Source organism: Neofelis nebulosa, chromosome 17, assembly GCF_028018385.1.
Source record: "Neofelis nebulosa isolate mNeoNeb1 chromosome 17, mNeoNeb1.pri, whole genome shotgun sequence".
Lineage (NCBI taxonomy): Eukaryota > Metazoa > Chordata > Mammalia > Carnivora > Felidae > Neofelis > Neofelis nebulosa.
In genome coordinates, this window is record NC_080798.1 from 42,961,787 (window position 1) to 42,982,890 (window position 21,104).

A 21,104-nucleotide genomic window follows, 5' to 3' on the forward strand; every position below is an offset into this window, starting at 1 on the left:
CAGAGGTGACCAACTCCATTTTTTGTAAGAAGAAGGCCTGAGCTTGTCCATGCGGCCCATGGAACCTGGGCCAGCTGTGCAGTGTCCAGGAGAACTGGGTGGGTCCCTCAGCCATCCACCTCCCGAAATTTGCCTTTATTTTCAGTGGTGCTGTGACACCCAAACTTTACAGGATTGTAGCACATCCAAGAAGATGTTTATCTGTGAGATGTTTCCTGGAAGTAGGATTGAGGGGCCAGAAAGCCCAGGAGAAGAGACTCTTGTACCCAGACTTCCAAAGGCCTCTCTATCCAAGGAGGTGCTCCTCTTACCTTTTAGAATTCTCCTTGCCAACCCCCCCCCCCCCCACTGAACATCCCCCAACTCACTCTGAGCATCCACATGATCAGTTTTCCTGCTTACCCCATTGCTTTCCCTAAACTTTTCTTTCCCTCACCTTACTCACCCCCCAAAAGAAACCCTGTCTTATATGGTATTTGATCTCAGTGTGCAAAAATACCAAATTGTGTTCACTCTGCCTCTTTGTTCCACCAAAGCACTTTTTCTGCGTCACTAATAGGCTGTATCCCTCTTCTCATGGACCTAGGAGTCCTGCTATGCCCCCACCTCTGACCAACTTGCCCTCTCCACACACTAGATTTTCCAGGAGGAAAGAAAGTCCTCCTTTCCCTCCACTACATTTAAGCCCAACCATAGAGCCTCGTGACATGGGGCCTGAAGGATGCAGAGAGGCCACCAGATGGCAGACGAGGATAACCTTAAGCCTGGCTGTCTTAGAGGGAATGGGCTCTCCTTGTGGTGAACTGCTGACTGGTGCATGAAGCTTCTCTTGCATTCTGAAAGCATTTATTGAGCACCCACAGCATGCATGCCTCTGTATGTTTTTCAGCCCTGCAGATGCACAATATACTTTCTAAAAGTGGGTTCCCAGTACTAGTTTTTTAATCATCTTATTTTTTTTAAACAGCTTTATTGTGGAATAATTTACATACAATTAAATTCACCCACTTCAGGAAACATACAATCACCGTCACATCAAGTTTTAGAATGCTTCAATTGCTCCAAAGAGTTCCTTCATGCCCCTTTGCAGTCAGCCAATCCCCATCCTGACCCTGGCCCACACAACCACCCAATTGCTTTCTATTGCCATAGTCTGCATTTTCTAGAATGTTCTAGAAGTGGAATCACTTGTTACAGGTTTCTGTCACTTAGCATAATGTTTTTGAGATGCAACCAGTAGTTTCCTTTTCTTGCAAAGTGGTATTCCATGTATGGTATGCTACGTGTTATCCATTCACCAGTTGGTGGACATTTTCAGTGACATTCAATTTTTTAAATTTAATTTCTTTAAATTTTTAAAGAAAATGCTAAGCTGTCTTCTAAGATGACTATACCATTTTTGTACCCCACCAGCCATCTGTGAGAGTTCTAATTGCTCCATAGCCTTGGCAACACTTGGTCTTATCAGTCTTGTACATTTGATTAATTTCAGTAGGTGTGCAGTGGTATCTTACTGTGGTTGGTTCCCTGTTTCATGTCTTTCTCTGTCTCTCTGTCCCTTTCTCTGTGTTTGTCTCTCTCCCCTCCATGCTCTAGCTCTCCTGAATGTACCTATGGATCAAGGTTCAGGGAGAGGAACGGCCCCCACCAGGGAGGTTGCCAAAGACAATCCAGGAAGGAGCACAGAGGGAAGTTTGATCCTAGGCCTCTCCAGCTCTGAATGCTAGCTGGAACCCCAGGACAGAATCTGGCATCTTCTCTCGACATGACCCTCACCCCGTTCCTCACTGAGCCAGCACTTCTGTTTGAATTAGTAAATATTTGCCAGTGCCTCACACTCCCCACCATCCCAACCCCCACACGCTCCTGACACTAAGACCCAGAGGAGAGTCCTGCCCTTACTTACAGTAGGGGCTGTCCCAGAGAGATGGACACCCTGACAGACCCCTGCCCTGAGGCAAGAACAGGCTTCCAGTGGCTCTGGTTCCGTGCCTTGTGTTTTCACACATGCAACCTCACTTCAACCCTGCGAGGTGGTTCCTATTATCATCACTCTTTTATGGATGACGACACTAGACCCAGAGCCAGCACTTGGCAGAGCCAGGATTTGAACACAGGAGATCCGGCTCTGAAATCACATCTTCCAGGGATTTGGAGTAGGATAGGAGTTGTGAATAAGAATCTCTCCTGCTCCTCTTCCTCCATTCCTCCCTCTACCTTCAGACCTCAGCTCCTCCTGCCCAGGAACCCAAGCGCCTCGAGGGCAGTGCTCTGCTTCTGCCCTGTCACGTGAGGAGCCTCAAGAGAGTGGGCCTACATGAAAAAGCCACCCCCAAAATACACCCTGGGTATACTGGGTTCACTGATTCAGGAGAACTGGTATTTGAACCCAGAACTGCAGAGCTCCACGGCCCAGGCTCTTTCCCTTCTCTGGGATTGTCACATCACCCACACTCCTGCAGGGCACTCTCTGAGCCCTCCTCCCCCAGCCGAGGCACTAAGCACTGCGTGTTAGGGCTGGCCACCAGCCAGATGGGGCTGTCCACCGAGTTTTTTGTAACACAGCCCTTTAGAGATTGGCTGTGCCAAAGGACGGAGGCTTTATTATAACTTGCACCACTTCTGCCTATAGTCAGTTGTGAGGAGCATGGGGACACTGGTAAGAATCGGGCCCAGGGTCCTGGGCTGGGTGGCCTGTCTGCTCCTGGCATTCCCTGTTACAGCCACTGGTAAGACACACCAGCAGGGCCTGCAGAGCTGGGAGCTTCGGGGTTGTTGGGAGGACTAGAGTAGAAGGCAAGAGTGAGGTGGGGATGGGGAGGGTTGGGCAGCCTGCTCCGAGAAGGAGTCCTCAGTTCCAAGAAATGCCGGGGGGATGTGCATCCTCTCCAGGCAGGGGTTGTGTGTGTGTGTGTGTGTGTGTGTGTGTGTGTGTGTGTGATCTCCAGAGCAGCCCTGCCAGAGAACACAATTGTCCTTAGGTTTTTAAAAAAAATTTTTTTTTCAACGTTTTTTATTTTTATTTTTGGGACAGAGAGAGACAGAGCATGAACGGGGGAGGGGCAGAGAGAGAGGGAGACACAGAATCGGAAACAGGCTCCAGGCTCCGAGCCATCAGCCCAGAGCCTGACTCGGGGCTCGAACTCACGGACCGGACCGCGAGATCGTGACCTGGCTGAAGTTGGACGCTTAACCGACTGCGCCACCCAGGCGCCCCTGTCCTTAGGTTTTAAGGGCACCCAGGATTTGTGTAATCACTAAGATAGACACAGAAGTCATTGTAATGAAAAGAGGTTTACTCACAGTTCCTAGAAACAAGAGGCATGCAGGGAAGCATGGGGTCCGCTCTGTCAGGAGGGAGAGGCCACGAGAGGAAAACGTGGTCAAGAGGCTTTGTTGTTTCCCGGAGAAGGAACAGGCAAGGCAGGCGAAGCAGGTTTCAGATTGGTTAATTTGAAGATTTTCAGTGGGCTCTGGGGCATAGGGCTGTCTCTAGTTGTGTGGCGCCTGGCCCTCGGGTGATTAGGGCAGGTAGCTAGTGGTGGAAGAATCTGAGAAGCCCACAGAGGAGGTGGGTGGGAGCATGGACTCTGGATTGGTTGGTTTGTCTCGGGAAGGCACACCTCTCAGTGAATTGTTTACTATTTCTAAGAATTGGCTAGCCCTGAGACCCACAGTCCCTCCAGAGTCTGCAAGGCTCCCCTATGTCAAAACATCAAAATAAAGAAAATGAACAGATGTGATTATTGCACTTAACTGAGCAGATGAGGAATCTGAGGGTGAATGGCTAGCCCAAGCAAAGCCCCAGAGCAGGTCTGTGAGTCCGGGAGAGCCTCCCTCGGGGAACTGGTCTGGTCTGGAGAAGAGTGGTAGCCATGCTGAGGCAGGAGGAGAAAGTGGGAGGTAGTCATAGGGTCCATCCCACGGGCTTGCTGGGAAGGTAGTCAGAGTGCTGTGTGCAAAGAGCTCAGAACAAGGCCCACAGAGGAGGTGCTCAGAGAGCCAGTGTTGAGTGAGTCCATTTGCCACTCCATACCCTGTGGAGGCTTCAAACTCACTCCATGGCCCTCTGTCCTACTCTCAGGGCCTGAGGTCACTCAGCCAGAAGTGGACACCACCCTGGGCCGTGTGCGAGGCCAGCAAGTGGGCGTGAAGGGCACAGACCACCTTGTGAATGTCTTCCTGGGCATCCCGTTTGCCAAGCCACCTCTGGGGCCTGGCCGATTCTCAGCCCCGCGCCCAGCGCAGTCCTGGGAGGGTGTGCGGGATGCCACCACTGCCCCTGCGATGTGAGTAGCCGCAGCGGAGGTGGGCAAGCAGGCAGGCTGTTGGGGGGGGTGGGCCTAGATGCCAGGACCGGTGGGCTGAGCTGCTGGCCCTGGGTTCATCCTTCGCCACAGGTGCCTGCAGGATCTGGAGAGAATGGACAACAGCAGATTTGTGTTGAACGGAAAGCACCAGCACTTCCCTATTTCAGAGGACTGTCTGATCCTCAACATCTACAGCCCGGCTGAGGCCACCGTGGGGGCCAGGCGGCCGGTGTGCAGCCCAGGGGGCCCTGTTTGCCTATGCAGCTCTGCCCTGCCCAACCTCTCTCCAGCCCTGTTTCCGTACTGAGGGGGGTTCCCAAGAATGCCCTGGGTTGATGGCAGGGCAACTGGTGTCCCGGAAGCTGGGGGTCACTGCCCCATGGCTTCTCTGCAGGTCATGGTATGGATCCATGGGGGCACTCTGGTGGCCGGCGCCGCCACCTCCCAAGATGGGTCAGCCCTGGCCGCCTATGGGGATGTGGTAGTGGTCACGGTCCAGTACCGCCTGGGGCTCCTTGGCTTCCTCAGGTGAGGTGACTGGCTTGGTGGAGGGCACTGCTGGCACTGGGGAGAGGAGCTTGTGAGGGGAGTTGGGGAACTAGGGTGGAGGTCCAGAGCTTGAATGCAGATTTCTCAGGCAAGCAGAGTGTCAGGAGACCAAAGTCCCCTCCCCCATGCCATCTGGGGCAGAGAAGGAGGCTCCCCATTGCTCCACCTTGGAGAAGGGCTCGATCAAAGCCAGAATTATACAGAGAACTTGGTCCTTTGGACAGAAAGTGTTGGCTCCTGGTCTGGGGCCAGGATCCCAGCAAGGGCTGGAGGCAGGGAGCAACAGCTCTGGCAGCCACTTGAGAACCAGCCCCAGCCAGCTGGGTCCCCCCGTACCACATGCTGGGCACGTGCCTAGTAAGCATGCCTCATAACTAAGCCAGACTTGGTGAACGGGGGAGGGTGTTCTGTCCTGGTGGCTGGTTCAGGGCCATCCTGCAAGGGCTGAGGACAATCTATGAGGGGAGCCAGGCTACGCTAACCTCTGCCCCCCTGCGCCCCGCCCCCAGCACTGGAGACGAGCATGCCCCTGGCAACTGGGGCTTCCTAGATGTGGTGGCTGCTCTGCACTGGGTGCAGGGGAACATCTCCCCCTTTGGAGGTGACCCCAACTCTGTCACCATCTTTGGCAGTTCTGCCGGTGCCTGCATCGTCTCTGCCCTGGTGAGTCACCTCAGGGGACTAGCAACAGTATCTCCTGCAGCCCCAGACCTCCCAGCTCTCCTGCCCTCCTCTGACAGCCATCTGTCCTCCACATTGCTTCCAGGTCCTGTCCCCGCTGGCTGCAGGGCTATTCCACAGAGCCATAGCCCAGAGTGGAGTCATCACCATTCCCACCTTACAGGCTTCGAACCCAAGGCTCCTGGCTCAAGTCTGCCTCTCTTTCATCCTCTTACCCCACATGTACCTACCACACCCCCACCCTGCGCTTGTCCTGACATCCCAGAGTGGATGCCCCTGGCAGGGAGCCCCTTGTTAGCAGAGACGAAGGAAGCACACTGCCTACGGAAGCTAGAGAAAAGCACCAGTGCCACCTGGGCACAAAATGATTCAGGGACCCGCACCTCCAGCCTCACTTCCTGCTGACTCCGCAACCCTGCTCAGGCCTCAGCACCCACTATCATCCCCTCCCTGCCACACTGGCCATTCTGGAATCCCTCCTCTCTGAACCCTATCTCATTTCCATATTCACTCTGGCAAAACTTTCCTGACCCCACTGGGTCTGGAAATATAGTTAACTAGTTAATGACACTGTTCTCAGATTGGTAAGGAGGACTCAGCTACCCACACAAATAATGACAGCATGATGTAATGGGGGACACACAAGGTGCCTGAGGACCACCCAAGCTGGTGGCTTGGTGGCAGTTCTCTGGTCAGTCCCAAGTCCCCATCTCTGACATCACTGTCCCATCTTCCCTACAGATGTCCTCTTCTCTATGGGAGGCAGAGGGCTGGGGGTGAGGGGTGAGGGGTGAGGGGTGAGGAGGGAGGGAGAGGCAAGACTCTGATCTGTCCCCAGAGCTTCGTGGACTCCATGGCCTGCAGCTCTACCTCCTCAGCTGAGATGTTGCAGTGCCTTCGGGAGAAGGCAAACAAGGAGCAGATCCTTAACATGAAGTTGGTATGCCTACCTCCTGGGGGACAGTGGCAGGCAATAGCACAGAGGGATCCTGTCCAGCTTCTGTGAGAGCCGAGAGGCAATCAGCAGCCTGGGGTGAGGCTTGGGGCAGCCACCCCTGATGGGAAGGGGCTGAGGGCCCAAATTGGCCTGGGGGGTGTGAATGCAGAGGCACCCCTGCCCCGAGGGCAGGCTCTGTCTTCCAGGGAAGAGGCCTACTTAGAAGGTCTCCCTATTCCCCCTGGGTCCTCTAACCCTGGTGACTTCTACCCCCTCTAAATAAGGCTCAGACATGCAGCCATGTGACCCCTGGGATGCCATCTTTTAAGGCATGGGCCTGACTGGGAAGACCCCTGCCTTGCTTTCTCCTACAGAACACTACAGCTACCTACACCATTGATGGCACCTTCTTTCCCAAGAGCCCCAGGGAGCTCTTGAGGGAGAGGCAGTTCCATTCTGTGCCCTTCCTCCTGGGTGTCAACAATCATGAGTTTGGCTGGCTCATCCCCAAGGTGAGTGTCCTCTGGCTCCTGTCCTTCAAGGCCCTATCCCAGCCAATCCTCTGCTACCCCGTCATTACCACAGCCTGTGAGGTGACACTCCCACTTGATAGGTGAGAAAGCAAAGCTCAGAGAGGTTTAAGGGACTTGCTCCAGGTTATGCAGATTAATTTTCCCAAAGCAAATGTTTCCTTCTGGGGACCAAGCTTTTGCACAAAGTGGCCTTCTGGGCAGTACTGATTTGCAGCATATTTGGCTTGGGGTCCGGTTTATACATCAAGCTCTATGAGACTGGTGAGTATGACTCTGTCTGAGAGACTAATTACCTGAGACTTTCAGGTTTCAAACAACAGCAAGCCAGTGAGGAACAGCATGGCCCATGTGCCTTCCAGTCCCTTCCAGGTGTACAGGACTCCCCACACAGAGCGTTAACATCATGCTTTCCTTCTGGGCATCTTCCCTATCATTCTTCTACCCATCTTCACAGTGATTGACTTTAATGACTGCAAAACCTTCCACAAGGGAATCATAATAGTCCTTAATTTCTACACTTGGGCACTTTCTAGTTTTACGACTGAAGCTAAGAGGGCGGTGAACATTTTCATGTCCACAGCTTTTGTCCTTTTATTTTTTCCTTTGGAATTGATCCCCAGGAGGGGGGCATTTGGGTGTTTGCTGGATGACAGGCTCATGCAATCTTGACACTCAAGGACAAAGCTTGTAGGCCAGACGTGTGTGTGTGTGCGCGCGCGCGCGTGTGTGTGTGTGTGTGTGTGTAATGACTGATGAGTGTTAAGAGGAAACAGTACCCTGGACTCTGGCAGGCAGCCTTGGCCCCACATGGTCTACTTAGAGTCATGAGTGGAAGAGTGAGAAAGAGCCAAAGGCTGGCTCCCAAGACCTGGACAAGCCTGCCTGGAGCAGAACGCTGTGCCTGGGACTTTGTAGGCAGGATGTGTCTCAGGAATTGGGTGGCTCAGGGGGCTGTTCACCTCCTTGCTGGTGCAGAAATTCTCTTCAGTCCCCTTGTCATCCATGTGGACCCAACTATAGATTTTTCAGCCAACCAGATGTTTACTAAATGTCCATGGTGTAAGCTTTAACCATGGAAAGCAATTCATACATTTTCTGGACATCTCTCCACCTCTAATGTATTGCCACTGGCCGAGCACTTTGTGAAATTGCTACTACGCCAATTTATTTTATTTATTTATTTTTTAACGCTTATTTATTTTTGAGACAGAGAGAGACAGAGCATGAACGGGGGAGGGTCAGAGAGAGGGAGACACAAGAATCTGAAACAGGCTCCAGGTTCTGAGCTGTCAGCACAGAGCCCGACGCGGGGCTCGAACCCACAGACTACGAGATCATGACCTGAGCTGAAGTCGGCCGCTTAACCCATTGAGCCACCCAGGCGCCCCTCTACTACGCCAATTTAAACTGCTGCCAGTGACTAAAGTCTCCCAAGTTTTATTGCAACTTTACCAGCTTTGCAGATGATAATTTTTTAAATACGAACTTTATTGAGATGTAATTTACATACCATAAAATTTACCCTTTAAAAAAGTGTAATTCAGTGGGTTTTAGTACATCCACGAAGTCATGCAACCATCACCACTATCTTATTCCAGAACATTTGCATCCCCCTAAAATTCAGCCCATACCTGTTTGCAGTCACTTAGCATCCCTCCTCCCCCAGGCCCTGGCAGCCACTAATGTACTCTCTATCAAATCTGTGAACTTGCCTATTCTATACATTTCAAATAAGTAGAATCCTACAATGTTTTGTTTTGTTTTGTTTTGTTTTGGTGTCTGACCTCTTTCACCTAAAATGATGTTTTCAAGTTTCATCTATCTTGTATCTCGTGTTAGTATTCATTCTTTTTTATGACTAAATAGACCCTTGTGTGGATACAGCACGTTTTGTTTATCCATTCATCAGTTGATAGGCATTTGGGTCATTTCTACCTTTTTGGCTATTATGGATAATCCTACTATGAACATTCATGTACAAGTTTTTATGCAATTATAGGTTTTAATTTCTCTTGGTTATATACCTAGAAGTGGAATTGCTGGGTCCCATAGTAACTCTGTTTAATCGTTTGAGGAACTGCCTGTTTTCCAAAGTGTCTGTACCATTTCACATTCCCCCCCAACAATGTAGGAGGATTTCGGTTAGTCCACATCCTCAACAACACTCACTAGCTCTCGTTTTGATTATAGTCATCCTAGCGGGTGTAAAGTGGTATCTCGTTGTGGTTTTGATTTGCATTTCCCTAATGACTTACCATGTTGAGTATCTTTTTATGTGATGATTGGCCATTTTTATATCTTCTTTGGAAAAATGTCTATTAAAATCTTTTGCCCATTTTTAAATTGGATTATCTTTTTATCATTGAGTTGTAAGAGTTTCTCATATAGTCTAGACACAAGTCCCTGTCAGATGTATGATTTGTAAATCTTGTTTCCCATGCCGTGGGTTGTCTTTTCACTTTGTTACGGTGTTCTTAACAACACAAAAAACTTAACATTTTGATGAAGTCCAATTTATTTTCTCTTTTGTTGCTTGTCCTTTGGGAGTAATATCTAAGAATTGATTGCTTAGTCAGATTTACCTCTACGTTTTCTCGAAGAGTTTTATAGTTTTAGCTCTTATGTTTAGGTTTATGATTCATTTGAAGTTAAAACTGTGACTGAGGGATTTTTTGTATGTGGTTATCCAGCTGTTCCTGAATCAGTTGTTGAAACACTTTTTTTTTTCCTTATTGAACTGTCTTGATACGCTTCCTGAAAATCATTGGCCATAAACTTAAGGGTTTATCTCTGGACTCTCAGTTCTATTTGGTTAATTATACGTCTATCCTTATGCCAGTACCACACCATACTGATTAGTTTTGTACTAAGTTTTGAAATGGAGAAGTGTGAGTCCTCCACCTTTGTTCTTCTTTGTTCTTCAAGATTGCTGTGTTACTTTGCTAGGGTTGCCATAACAAAGGACCACAATCTGGGTGGTTTAAACAACAGAAATTTGGTTCCTTCTGAGTCCTGTGAGAGAGAGTCCACGCTTCTCTACTATTTTCTGGTTGCATTAGGCGTTCCGTGGCATTCTCCCTCTGTTTTCACATTGTCTTCCCTCTGTGCCATCTGTCTCTGTGTCCGAATTGCCCCTTTTCACAAGGACATTAGTCATATTGGACTAGGACCCACCCTAATGATTACCTTTGCAATCGTCTTAACTTGACTACCTCTCTAAAGGCCTCATCTTTAAATAAGGTCACATTCTGAAGTACTGGGGGTTATGCCTGTGCATATCTTTTTGTGAAGATACAAATCAATCCCTAACAGTTGTTCTGGTTATTCCAGGTCCCTTACATTTCCATATGAATTCTGATCAGCTTATCAATTTCTGCAAAAAAAAAAAAAAAAAGTGGCTGAGATTTTGGTAGGGATCATGCTGAATCTATAGACCAGTTTAGGAAGTATTGCCATCTTAACAAGATGAAGTCTTCCAACCCATGAACATAGGATGTCTTTCCATTTACTTAGGTCCTCTTTAGTTTCTCTAGTTTTTAATGTACAAGGTTCATACTTTGTTAATGAAGTTGATTCCTAAGGATTTTATTTTTCGATGCTCTTGTAAACGAAATTGTTTTCTTCACATCACCTTCAGGCTGTTCATTGCCGCTGTATAGAAACACAACTGATTTTTGTCTATTGTTCTTATAAACTATCATTTTAAAGAACTTTGCTCCTTTAGCTTTTTTAGTTTAGTCCTTTAATGTTTAGTGCAGGTTAACATCCCCCTGTGGGTATGCACTCTTTGTGTTTGCTCATCCATGAGTTTTCTGTTCCTGTTTTCACAATGATTAACCAAGAGCCCCATAGCCATGAAACTAACTTTAATAGCGAACACTTTACAGTGCTTACTGTATGTCAGGGTCTTCATAGTTACTACTCCGATCTTCATAACAATCCTATGAGGCAGGTTATTGCCATTCCTCTCTCACGGATTAAGAAACTGAGACACCAAGAGTTTAAGCAATGGGCCCAGGTCATGATTTAGCAAGTGGCAGAGCTGGGATTTGAACCCAAAGACTGTGCCCTTAAAAACCTAACATATAAAGCCAACATTTCACTTTAAAAACAACATTTTAACTTTCCCTGTAGGCCTTACTAAGCACCCGGGGGTCTTGATCTTATTCTGTGAAAATGTTGAATACATTTTGGGATGCTATGACCCCACGTGCTTGTTGTATTTGGCACTGTTTCCTCCCTCCTCGATTTGAGGTTTATCTTTTCGAGTCTATGGACTTGTGGGCTTCAACACACTTGGCTCTGTTCACAGGACTGTGAACACTCGCCTGCTCATAGCTGGGAGTAGGGGGTGGGCAGTAATCAGGCTGTGCTGAGAAGACCCTGATGTCCCCACAGGGCTGGGGTTTCCTGGATAAGATGGGGCAGATGAGCGTGGAGGATATGCTGGCCATATTAAGACCCAACTTGACCATTCTGGTGAGTCAATGAGGGAGGAAGAGGTAGTCCAGTGGGTATCCTATCCAGAATAGTAGGGCACCCTCTTCCTCCTACCGTTCAACCCCCACAGCTACCCACACACCACCAAACCCCTTGGTCCAGCTGCTGACTTTTAGTTCCACCTAGAAATCCCCTTGGACATGAGTCAGTATGGTTCCCAAAGGAAGACCATCATCATCATTTTCATCATTTCATCATTTTCATCATATGCCCCTTAATGAGCCCATATTCTGTGCCAGAGACTATGCTGTGCTGTGCTGAGCACTAGAACAGGGATTTATTTCCTTCAATTCTTACTATATCCCTGTGAAATAGACACTTTCATTCTCCCCATTTTACAGATGGGTCAAGGTCTCATGATAAGTAAAGGGCAGAGGCAGAGCTTGAGCCAACTCTGTCTGACCCCACAGCTTCAGCTGTTAAGATCATACTGTCAGATGTGGAGTAAGTTGGATCTGGAGTCCAATCCAAGCCCTGGCTACCTGTCCTCAGTGAGCCTAATCCCTTTGAGCCCATTTCCTCCCCTGTAAATGTGGATATACCTCCCATATGAGGAAACTGGATGCTGTATTTGAAAACTCTACTAGGGAGCTGGTATTGAAAGATGCTCAATCTATGCATATTTCCCTCCTTTCTTTGGACCCCCCAGAGCCCTCTCCATTCATACAACCTCACCACTATTCTCTGGAGCTCTGTGGAGCCCCCATGATTTGTTCTTTTTTTTTTTTTTAATTTTTTTTCAACGTTTTTTATTTATTTTTGGGACAGAGAGAGACAGAGCATGAACGGGGGAGGGGCAGAGAGAGAGGGAGACACAGAATCGGAAACAGGCTCCAAGCTCCGAGCCATCAGCCCCAGAGCCTGACGCGGGGCTCGAACTCACGGACCGCGAGATCGTGACCTGGCTGAAGTCGGACGCTTAACCGACTGCGCCACCCAGGCGCCCCCATGATTTGTTCTTTTACCAACTTCCTGGTTAACTTCAACCAGGCAACTGCTCAAGATCAGAACCCTTAGCTGGGAACTTCACGTAGGCTGCCAAACACCACTGCCAGGCAGGAACTGACTTTCTGGGAGGCTCAGCAACCTATCTGAGATCACACAGCAAAGCAGCAATCGCAGAGCTAGGATTTGACTCCAGGTCTGACCTTACCCTGCCTAGACATTATCTAGAACCCCAAAGGGAGGCAAGGGCTGGGCCCTGGCACATGAGCCCTGGAATATGAAGAGGCTGTGCTGGAGGGTGTGAGGCTTCTTTGGAGGGTCTGCTGGGCTGTGGGACCTGAGCATGCCTAAGCCTGGCTTCCTGCCCCAGGATATACCCCTCGAGGTGATGCCCACCATCATAGATGAATACCTAGGCGGCAGTTTCGACGCAGAAGCCAGACGCAATGCCGTCCAGGAATTTTGGGCTGACCTTATGGTTATCTTTCCCACCTTGAATTTCTCAAGAAACCTCCGAGGTGAGCCTATCCCTGTTCACCTGCCCTACCCTTCCCATTTTGGCCCAGGAGTTGGGTTATCATAGGCATCATGGCCCCACACCCTGCTGCTACCCCCACACCTCGCTTTCTCTCTGAGATGCAGTGTTAACAGTAATGAGAGGTGACTCTGGCAGGTCACTCTGCAGGGGAGAAAACCAAGGCTCAGAGATGTGCAGTAGAGATTTGAAGGTGATCTGGCTGTGACACCTGTCACCTCATTGATCGCCACGGTTGATTCAGCTGATCTGGCTGGCTAGGTGGGTGTCCCCTTCCTCCCTCATCGCTGCATTGTGTCCTTCCCAAAGCTGCACTATCAGTCAAGGACGACCTTCCCCAATAGAGGAAGACCATTCATTCTTCAGTCAAGGGAATATGAGTAGCTGCGCTCTCCTGCTAGAACCTCCAAACAAGCTCTCAGAGAGGCGCAGTGACTTGTCTAAGGTCACCCAGCAGGGCCCATCCCCAATTCTCAGGCATTCATTGGTTTTTTGCACATTCAGCGCTTCTCCTGGAAGAAAAGTCTTGCTTCCTCCAAGCCTAGTGGCTAGTCCCTGACACAGCCCTAGAATAGCACCAAGTTCCTATCTTTGTGACCTTAGGCAAGATACCTAACCCCTCTGTGCCTCAGTTTCCTCATTTGCAAAATGGCAACAATAGACTCTAACCCATAGGTTGTTGTGAGGATGAAATTAATGATTGCACATAAAGCACATGGAATGGTGCACAATGGCCAGCAAGTGCTCAGTAAATGCTTGCTGATAATTATGGTGTCATCATCAGTATTGTTACTGGTGTTGGTGTTATTGGTGCTACTATGAGCCAGTCCTGTTAGAGGTAGGACCTGGTCAGGCTGAGGGTACCTAACTCTGATGCCACCCTCTCTCCGCAGATTCTGGAGCCCCCGTCTTTTTCTATGAGTTCCAGCATCGACCCAGTTCTTTTGCAAAGATCAAACCAGACTGGGTGAGGGCTGACCATGGGGCTGAGATTGCCTTCATATTCGGGGGTCCTTTCCTCATGGATGAGAGCTCCCTGCTGGGTGAGGACAGATAGACATCGACCCCTGGGCTGTAGGCTCCATAGGCTAGGGTGGGGCTTGCAGGCACAGAGGTCCCAGTCAGCACAGGGAACCCTTGGGTTCTCTCCAAGACCCACCTGACCTTGATCTAGGTCTATTCCTCCCCTAGCCTTTCCAGAAGCTACACAGGAGGAGAAGCAGCTGAGCCTCACCATGATGGCCCAGTGGACCCAATTTGCCCGGACAGGGTGAGTGAGCAAGTGGGAACACCTGGCTTTGGGCCTCTACTATGCAGATCTTCCCCCAGGGGATAAAGCAGGCGGCCCTGGACTTCATTCATTTTTCCCACCCAGGGACCCCAATGGTGAGGGGTTGCCTCCTTGGCCTGCATTCAAGCAGTTGGAGCAATACCTGGAGATCAGCCCGACACCACGAGTTGGCCAGAAGCTAAAAGAAGCCCAAATGCAGTTCTGGGCAGAGATACTTTCTGCCAACTTCTGGCAGTGGCAGCAGAAGCAGAAGGGCAGGAAGGCCCAGGAGGAGCTCTGAGGCAGGGCATGGGCCTTCTTGGCTGGAGGCCAACCCTAGGGGTGGCAGAGTCCCAGCAAAACAGCTTCTTTCTCCCCCTACTAAGAAACTTTAACTCAAACCAAGCTGATGTATGGACATGTCCCTTAAGGAATCAGCCCCTCCATGACTGGCATTGTGCTGTTGAAATGTCACCTGCTTCCCACTCTAAGGGCCTCTGTACAAACTCCTCCCTCTTCTTTCCCCCTTGCTTCCTAGCAAGTTCCAGCTCTTTCCTTAAGCTCCCTCCTCCATGAAGCTTTCCCTGCCTTCTCTAGGCCCGAGTGTATGTCCGTTACAGCATAGCCCACTCCAGGCTAGCACTGTCTGTATCTGTGTCTCTTTCCCTTCTCTGAGAGTAGAAATCAACCTGACCCCACTCTGCAGGAGGACTTGGAGTCAGGGATGTTTGATGAGCGAGTAAAAGACTGAGAGAGTGTGTGAATGGTGGCTGCTGGATGTGAACCCAGGCTCTTCAGCCACCAAAGCTATGCTCAGGCCTACACAGATGTACCCCTTGGCCAGAAGGGTGAATGGACTCCAAAGGCAGCCCTGGGGTAGGAGGAAGTCCTGAGACCTCAAAGAATTCTCTAGAATGGATCTCAGCCCCCAAAGGCCTCTAACTCAGGCTAAAGGAGATCCTTTTCTCTGTGCTGCCCAGACTTGTTCCCCTGCTCCCCTGTACAAGACACAGCAGAATCCAGCAGGGCCAGAGCCCTGACTCTTAGCCTATGAGATGTCAGCTTCCCAGTCCTAGTGCTTCAATGCTTTATGGCCTGCTAGGCTCCTCCCTGCCCTCCCAGCTTGGGGAGACCAACTTCTGGGGGAACTGAGCACAGCTCCACAGCACCTACTAGGACACAGGAGAAGAGATTGGGGGAGGGTGTCTGGACTAGTGCATCAGTCAGACTATTGTCACAGAGAAAAGAAGAGGCCTACCCACTCAGGCCACAACAAGTGAAGAGGAGCCAGAGGCTTTTGAGGCAAACATTTCTTCTTTTTGAGAATCAATGCACCACTCCCTTGGGGCATCTGGATTTTAATACATGCCACAAGGACTTTCTTTCCCTGCCCCCACTATCTCATCCTACAGGTCTAATCCCACATATACCCTTCCTCCATCAGACTCAGTTCCTGGCTGCTGAGGGTTACATGAAAGCACTTGCAGTTGGGACCAGTGCTGTTCAGGGAAGTCCTTTTTGGGCAAGGAGGAGACACATAAAGCCAGAGGGACACTTAGTCATACCACTCCCCTGCTCAAGAGCTCCCTGTCATTCTCTGTCACCCTTAGGGCAAGTCCAAGTTCTTCACATGGCATTGAAAGCCTTCTGTTCTCATCCCCCTTCTCCACCAGGGAAGTATGTCCCCACAAGCCAGTAGAGAGCCTGACAAGTACATAAGCCCCAATCACAGTGTGCCACTAGGGACACAGAGGGCTGTAGGAGCACAGAGGCATAGTCCAGCCCTGACACGTGCCCTCTCTAAATAAATAAATAGATAAATAAATAAATAAACCTTAAAAAAATAAAGGGTAAAATTAAGTGATTTTTTTTTGTATCTAACTACTTTCTGTCTTTATTGCTTTCCCTATTCTGGACACTTCATATAAATGGAATCATATTATATGCAGTCTTTTGTGATTGGTTTCTTTCACTTAGCATAATGTTTAGATGTTCAGCTATGGTATAGCATGTATCAGTATTTCATTTCTTTTGGCCAAGTATTTCATTTTATCAATATACCACATTTTGCTTACTCATTCATCAGTTGATGGACATTTGGATTGTTTCTACCTTGTAGCTATTATGAATAATACTGCTTTAAATGTTTGTGTACAAATTTTGTGTGGACATGTTTTCATTTCTCTTGGAGATACACACATACACATACACAGAGGAGTAAAATTACTAAGTTATATGGTAACTCTTATAGTTAATCATTTGAGGAACTGCCAGACTGTTTTCCAAAGTGGCTGCCCCATTTCACATCCTGACCAGAAGTCTATGAGGATTTAGATTTCCCTACATTATCTGACTTTTTTATTCCAGATGCCCTAGTGGGTATGAAATGGCATCTAATGTTGGTCTGATTTGCATTTCCCTGATGGCTAATGATGTTTAACATCTTTTCATATATTTATTAACCTTTCAAACATATTCCTTGGAAAAATATCTTTGTATCCTTTGCCCGTTTTTTAATTGGGTTGTTTGTCTTTTTGTTAAGTTGTAAGATCCTTTATATATTCCAAATGTAAGTCCCTTAACAGCAACTTGTATATGATTTGCAAATATTCTCTCCCATTCCATGGGTTGTCATTTTCTTTATTCTTTGCATGGAGCTATCCAGTCGTCTAACACCATTTGTTGAAAAGACTGTTCTTCCCACCACTGAATGGTCTTGGCACCCTTGTCGAAAATCAACCAAGCATAGATATGATGGATTTATGGATGGACTCTTAATTCTGTTCCATTATTTTATATGTTTGGCTTATGCCAACACCTACCACCCTCTCTTGATTACTGTTCATAATAAGTTTTGAAATAGGAAACTAGGAGTCCTCCTACTTTATCCTTGTTCATGCTTGTTTTGGCTATGCCGGGTCCCTTGCAATTCCATGCAAATTTTAGAATCCAGCTGCCAATTTCTACCAAGAAGTCAGCTGAGATTCCTATAGGGATGGCATTGAATCTGCAGATCAATTTGGGGACTGTTACTTTACCAACTTAACAATATTAAGTCCTTTCACACAAACATGGGGTGTCTTCCCATTTGTTTACATCTACTTTAATTTCTTACAAAATGTTTTGTAGTTTTTAGAGTATAAGTTTTGGACTTCTTTTGTTTGGGAGCCTCCAGTTCATGGAGGTGTCCCAGGAGTTATCAAGTCCACAGCTGAGCTGAGGCTGTGCTTTTCTGAGAAACACCTGTGAATACAGAAGTGGCCAAGTACACTGGCCAAACCCCTCTTGGGGGGTCCTATCTGTTATCCCTTGGTGTTGCCTACCCCCATCCCTGGCACTGGCCTCTAGGGTTCCTCAGTGCTGGCCATCTATGAATCCTTGCTAGCCAGAAGGTCCTGAAGGTTCCTTAATGGTGCCATTCTGACAGACACAAACTCTCCCTAGGTCTGTAACTACTACCTTTCGTGCTGTTTGGAATAGAGAAGATTAACTCCCCCCATTTTGATATACCCTGGTGAGGGTCATTGCTGACCTGCTTGAGCATAGGATCTCAGCTCAGTGAGAGGATTCTTCCATTGTTGCAGGTACCTTTACTGCCCCCTGTGGGTGGGATGTCATGTCAGAACCATGGTGGGTCCAGAACCATGCCCTCTAACTTCGTCCCAGGCCCAACTGCTAGGCCAGCTCCAAGAGGCTCCTCTCTCCAGGACCTGAGATTAGGCCTCCACCCCTGAGGCACCTGGGTGGCTCAGTCAGTTAAGTGTCCAAATTTGGGTCAGGTCATGATCTCAAGGTTTGTGAGTTTGAGCCCTGCATTAGGCTCTCCGCTGTCAGCACAGAGCCCGCTTCGGATCCTCTCTGCCCCTCCCCAGTTTGCACACACACTCCCTCCCTCTCTCTAAAGTAAATAAACATTTTAAAAAATCTTTTTTTAAAAAAAAAGAACACTCCACCCACTTGTCAGACATGTCTACTTATGGCTAAAGCCCAGTAGTGGACCAGATGACCCTTCAGTCTTCTCCCACAAAAAGAGGAAGCTGGGTGACTCAGGACAGGAGCCACTTAGTGCTACACATCAGAATCACAGATTCTTAACCCTAAGATAAGGTTGCATCAAGGACATCTGGCTGACCCAGCTACCCATTCATCATCCCCCATGCCCCATGTGAACTCTGAATGGAGCACCTCTCTACTGAGGCACCTGGCCTGGCACAACTGCTCCCTATAGGGACCAGGTGAAAGGTTGTTTCTTTTTTCAGGGAGAGATGGCAGGAGTGGAGCCAGCTGTTGGCAGGACCACACCTTAAAGCCCACATAGAACCAGCCAAGTTGCTGCACAGCTTGGTGGAAGAATCTATATGTGACTGGCACCCAGACCTAGCAGGTGGATTCACAGTGCTATCTGCCTTCTCTACCACCCCCTTCCCTTGTCCTCCCTCCCCCAGTTTGGCCCTTGCTTTGAGTGACACATGCTTAGTGCATTTAGGTAAACTAACCTTGTCAGGTCCTAGGCAGAAGAAACAAGTGGCTCTGCCGCCTCCCTCAAATAGGGCTCCATAATCCTAATGATGCGGCCATGCACAGCCCACAGGGGAGGCTGGCAGAGTGAGGAAATGAGGAGGTGAATGTGGTCCAGAAACAGGGATGTACGTGGTCCAGACCAGATGGAGACACTGGTAGTCACTACTTCCTTGGTTCTGCCTTCCCTGTCCTCCCATCCCTGCTCTCTTGAAACCCACACTGATGGTGAACTCTCCATTAATGTTGTTAAAGAAAATATAGAAAATACAGAAAAATTAAAGAAAAAAGGAGAAAAAAAATCAAGATCATTAATGACTCTGCAACTCAGAGGCAACCACTGACACTATTTTGACATTAATCCTTCCTGTTTCTTTAGACAGCTTTGGAGTGCACTCTCCATGGCTAATCTGCTTGTATTCAATATACAATTCCAAATTCTGCCTTTTTCCAGTTATTAAACCACAGCAGCCTTTTCCCAAGTACTGATGACAACAGCTGACATAATGGGTTTCCCCTGTTTTAAGTAATTTCCCTGTGTTAGCCCATTTAACTCTCACTGCAACTGTATGAGTTAAGTACTGTTATTATGCTGATTTTACAGAAGGAGTAACTCAGGTTCAGAGAAGGTAAGTGACTTTCCCAAGGTCACACAGCTCATGATGGGTAGGGCTGGGATTCAAACCCAGCAGCCTGGCTCAGAACCACCACACTAAGCCATCTGCTGCTATATTGAGTCTTACAGAACATGTCATTACTGACTGTGTAGCATATATTATATAATGTAGATGCAACGTCCCTTATTCACCTCTCCCTTCTGGTCATGTTGGGGTAAGACTGTTGTCAACAAGGCTATAGGACACTCATCACATAAACAATTTTTTGTGTATTTTGGATGGTCTCCCAGAACAAATTTCTTGGTCAAAGGATGAGGCGGTTTTAAGTTTCTTGCTCCATGTTGTTCAATGATGTTAGGAAAGTCTGTGAGTAACATGCCTGGCACCAGAGGACGAAGGCACCTACTTTGTCAACAGTAAGGTTGTAACAGGGAGGGAACTTTGATGTGTTAACCAAGACCCCAGGATGCAGTAGACATGGAAGTCCCCAAGCCACAGCAGCACATGAGAATTTTAGACCATAGAAAATGGTCTGAGAACCATTTCTGCAATTCCCGGGCCCCTTGGCCATTCAAGGCTTGAAAAAAGAAAGTTTGGGGGCACCTGGGTGGCTTAGTCAGTTAAGCATCTGACTCTTGAATTTGGCACAGGTCATGATCCCAGGGTCATGGGATCGAGCCCCATACCAGGCTCCATGTTGAGCATAGAGACTGCTTGGGATTCTCTCTCTCTCTCTCTCTCTCTCTCTCTCTCTCTCTCTCTCTCAAATAAATCTTTAAAAAAATGTTTGGAGGTGGGGGATTTAGGAGAGAGATTTTCTCTGGAGAGAGCTGTTATCTCCCTGTGAATCCTCATCCCACTTCCTTCCTCTCAAGCTGTGGGGCTCCTTTTTGGGAGACCATGGAGGAGGGCGAGAAGTGCTGCCCACCACGGGGAAGTTCAGCCAACTCGAGCTTGACTCCATCAGCTTGTGACCACAGTGGGTAGGGTAGTGGGGCTGCAATGGGAGGGGCCATGCCTCTCCCAGAGTGGGGCAAGGGGTGTCAGAGGGTTGCCCACAAAGACCCTGCAGGATTGGAGGTCACCTCTGGCCTGTCTCAGGCCTCTTTCTTAGAGGGGCATAGAGCCTGGGAAGGAATGCTGGGCAGAAAATGCCATACTCTGGAGACTGAGGAAGGATCACAGGATAGGAACTGGGGGACAGGTATCCCAAGGAAGGGACATCTCTGATGAACCCACAAAATTGGCCATGAGAGAAGGAGTAAGCTTTAACCATCTGCCAGGCCTCCAGAGCAGGAGGCCATGGGTCGAGGAAGAATGGCACCATTCCCCTACCTTTCCCTCTCTGCTCATTCCACCCTGCTGAGCAGAGGCATCACAGAAGCCCATCAGACCCCTGTTCTCAAAGGACTCCAGGCTTCGATGGGAGATTGGGAAGGAAACAGTCTTAACTGTGAATTAAGATGAAACTCCACCTTCCTCCTGTCCCCACCCCCTGCTCCAGGCCCAGGTGCTTCCAGATCTGGCTGCCCCAACAGGACCTTGAGCCTGTGAGGACAGCGACCATGCAGGAACACCCCCCGCCCCACCACCAGGGACTTTTGATTCCTGGCACAGAGCCTGCCACTTCATGATGGTCCTGGGTGAGAGCCGGGATGTGTGAGGAAGGGTGAAGCATTGCCTATAAAAAGAGACTGGGCAAAACAAAG

The 21,104-nt window shown here is 48.7% G+C and overlaps 1 protein-coding gene across 1 annotated transcript; it reads left to right on the forward strand.

The window, feature by feature from the left end:
• The first annotated feature begins 96 nt into the window (after nt 1-96).
• On the forward strand, nt 97-14,959 carry CES3 (carboxylesterase 3). Its single transcript, XM_058707533.1, has 13 exons — nt 97-2,729; nt 4,085-4,289; nt 4,401-4,539; nt 4,705-4,838; nt 5,369-5,522; nt 5,626-5,730; nt 6,379-6,480; nt 6,852-6,989; nt 11,409-11,489; nt 12,826-12,973; nt 13,884-14,033; nt 14,182-14,260; nt 14,366-14,959. The coding sequence occupies exons 1-13, from the start codon at nt 2,648-2,650 to the stop codon at nt 14,559-14,561; spliced, it is 1,713 nt and encodes a 570-aa protein (XP_058563516.1). The 5' UTR covers nt 97-2,647; the 3' UTR covers nt 14,562-14,959.
• Nucleotides 14,960-21,104: the final 6,145 nt, after the last annotated feature.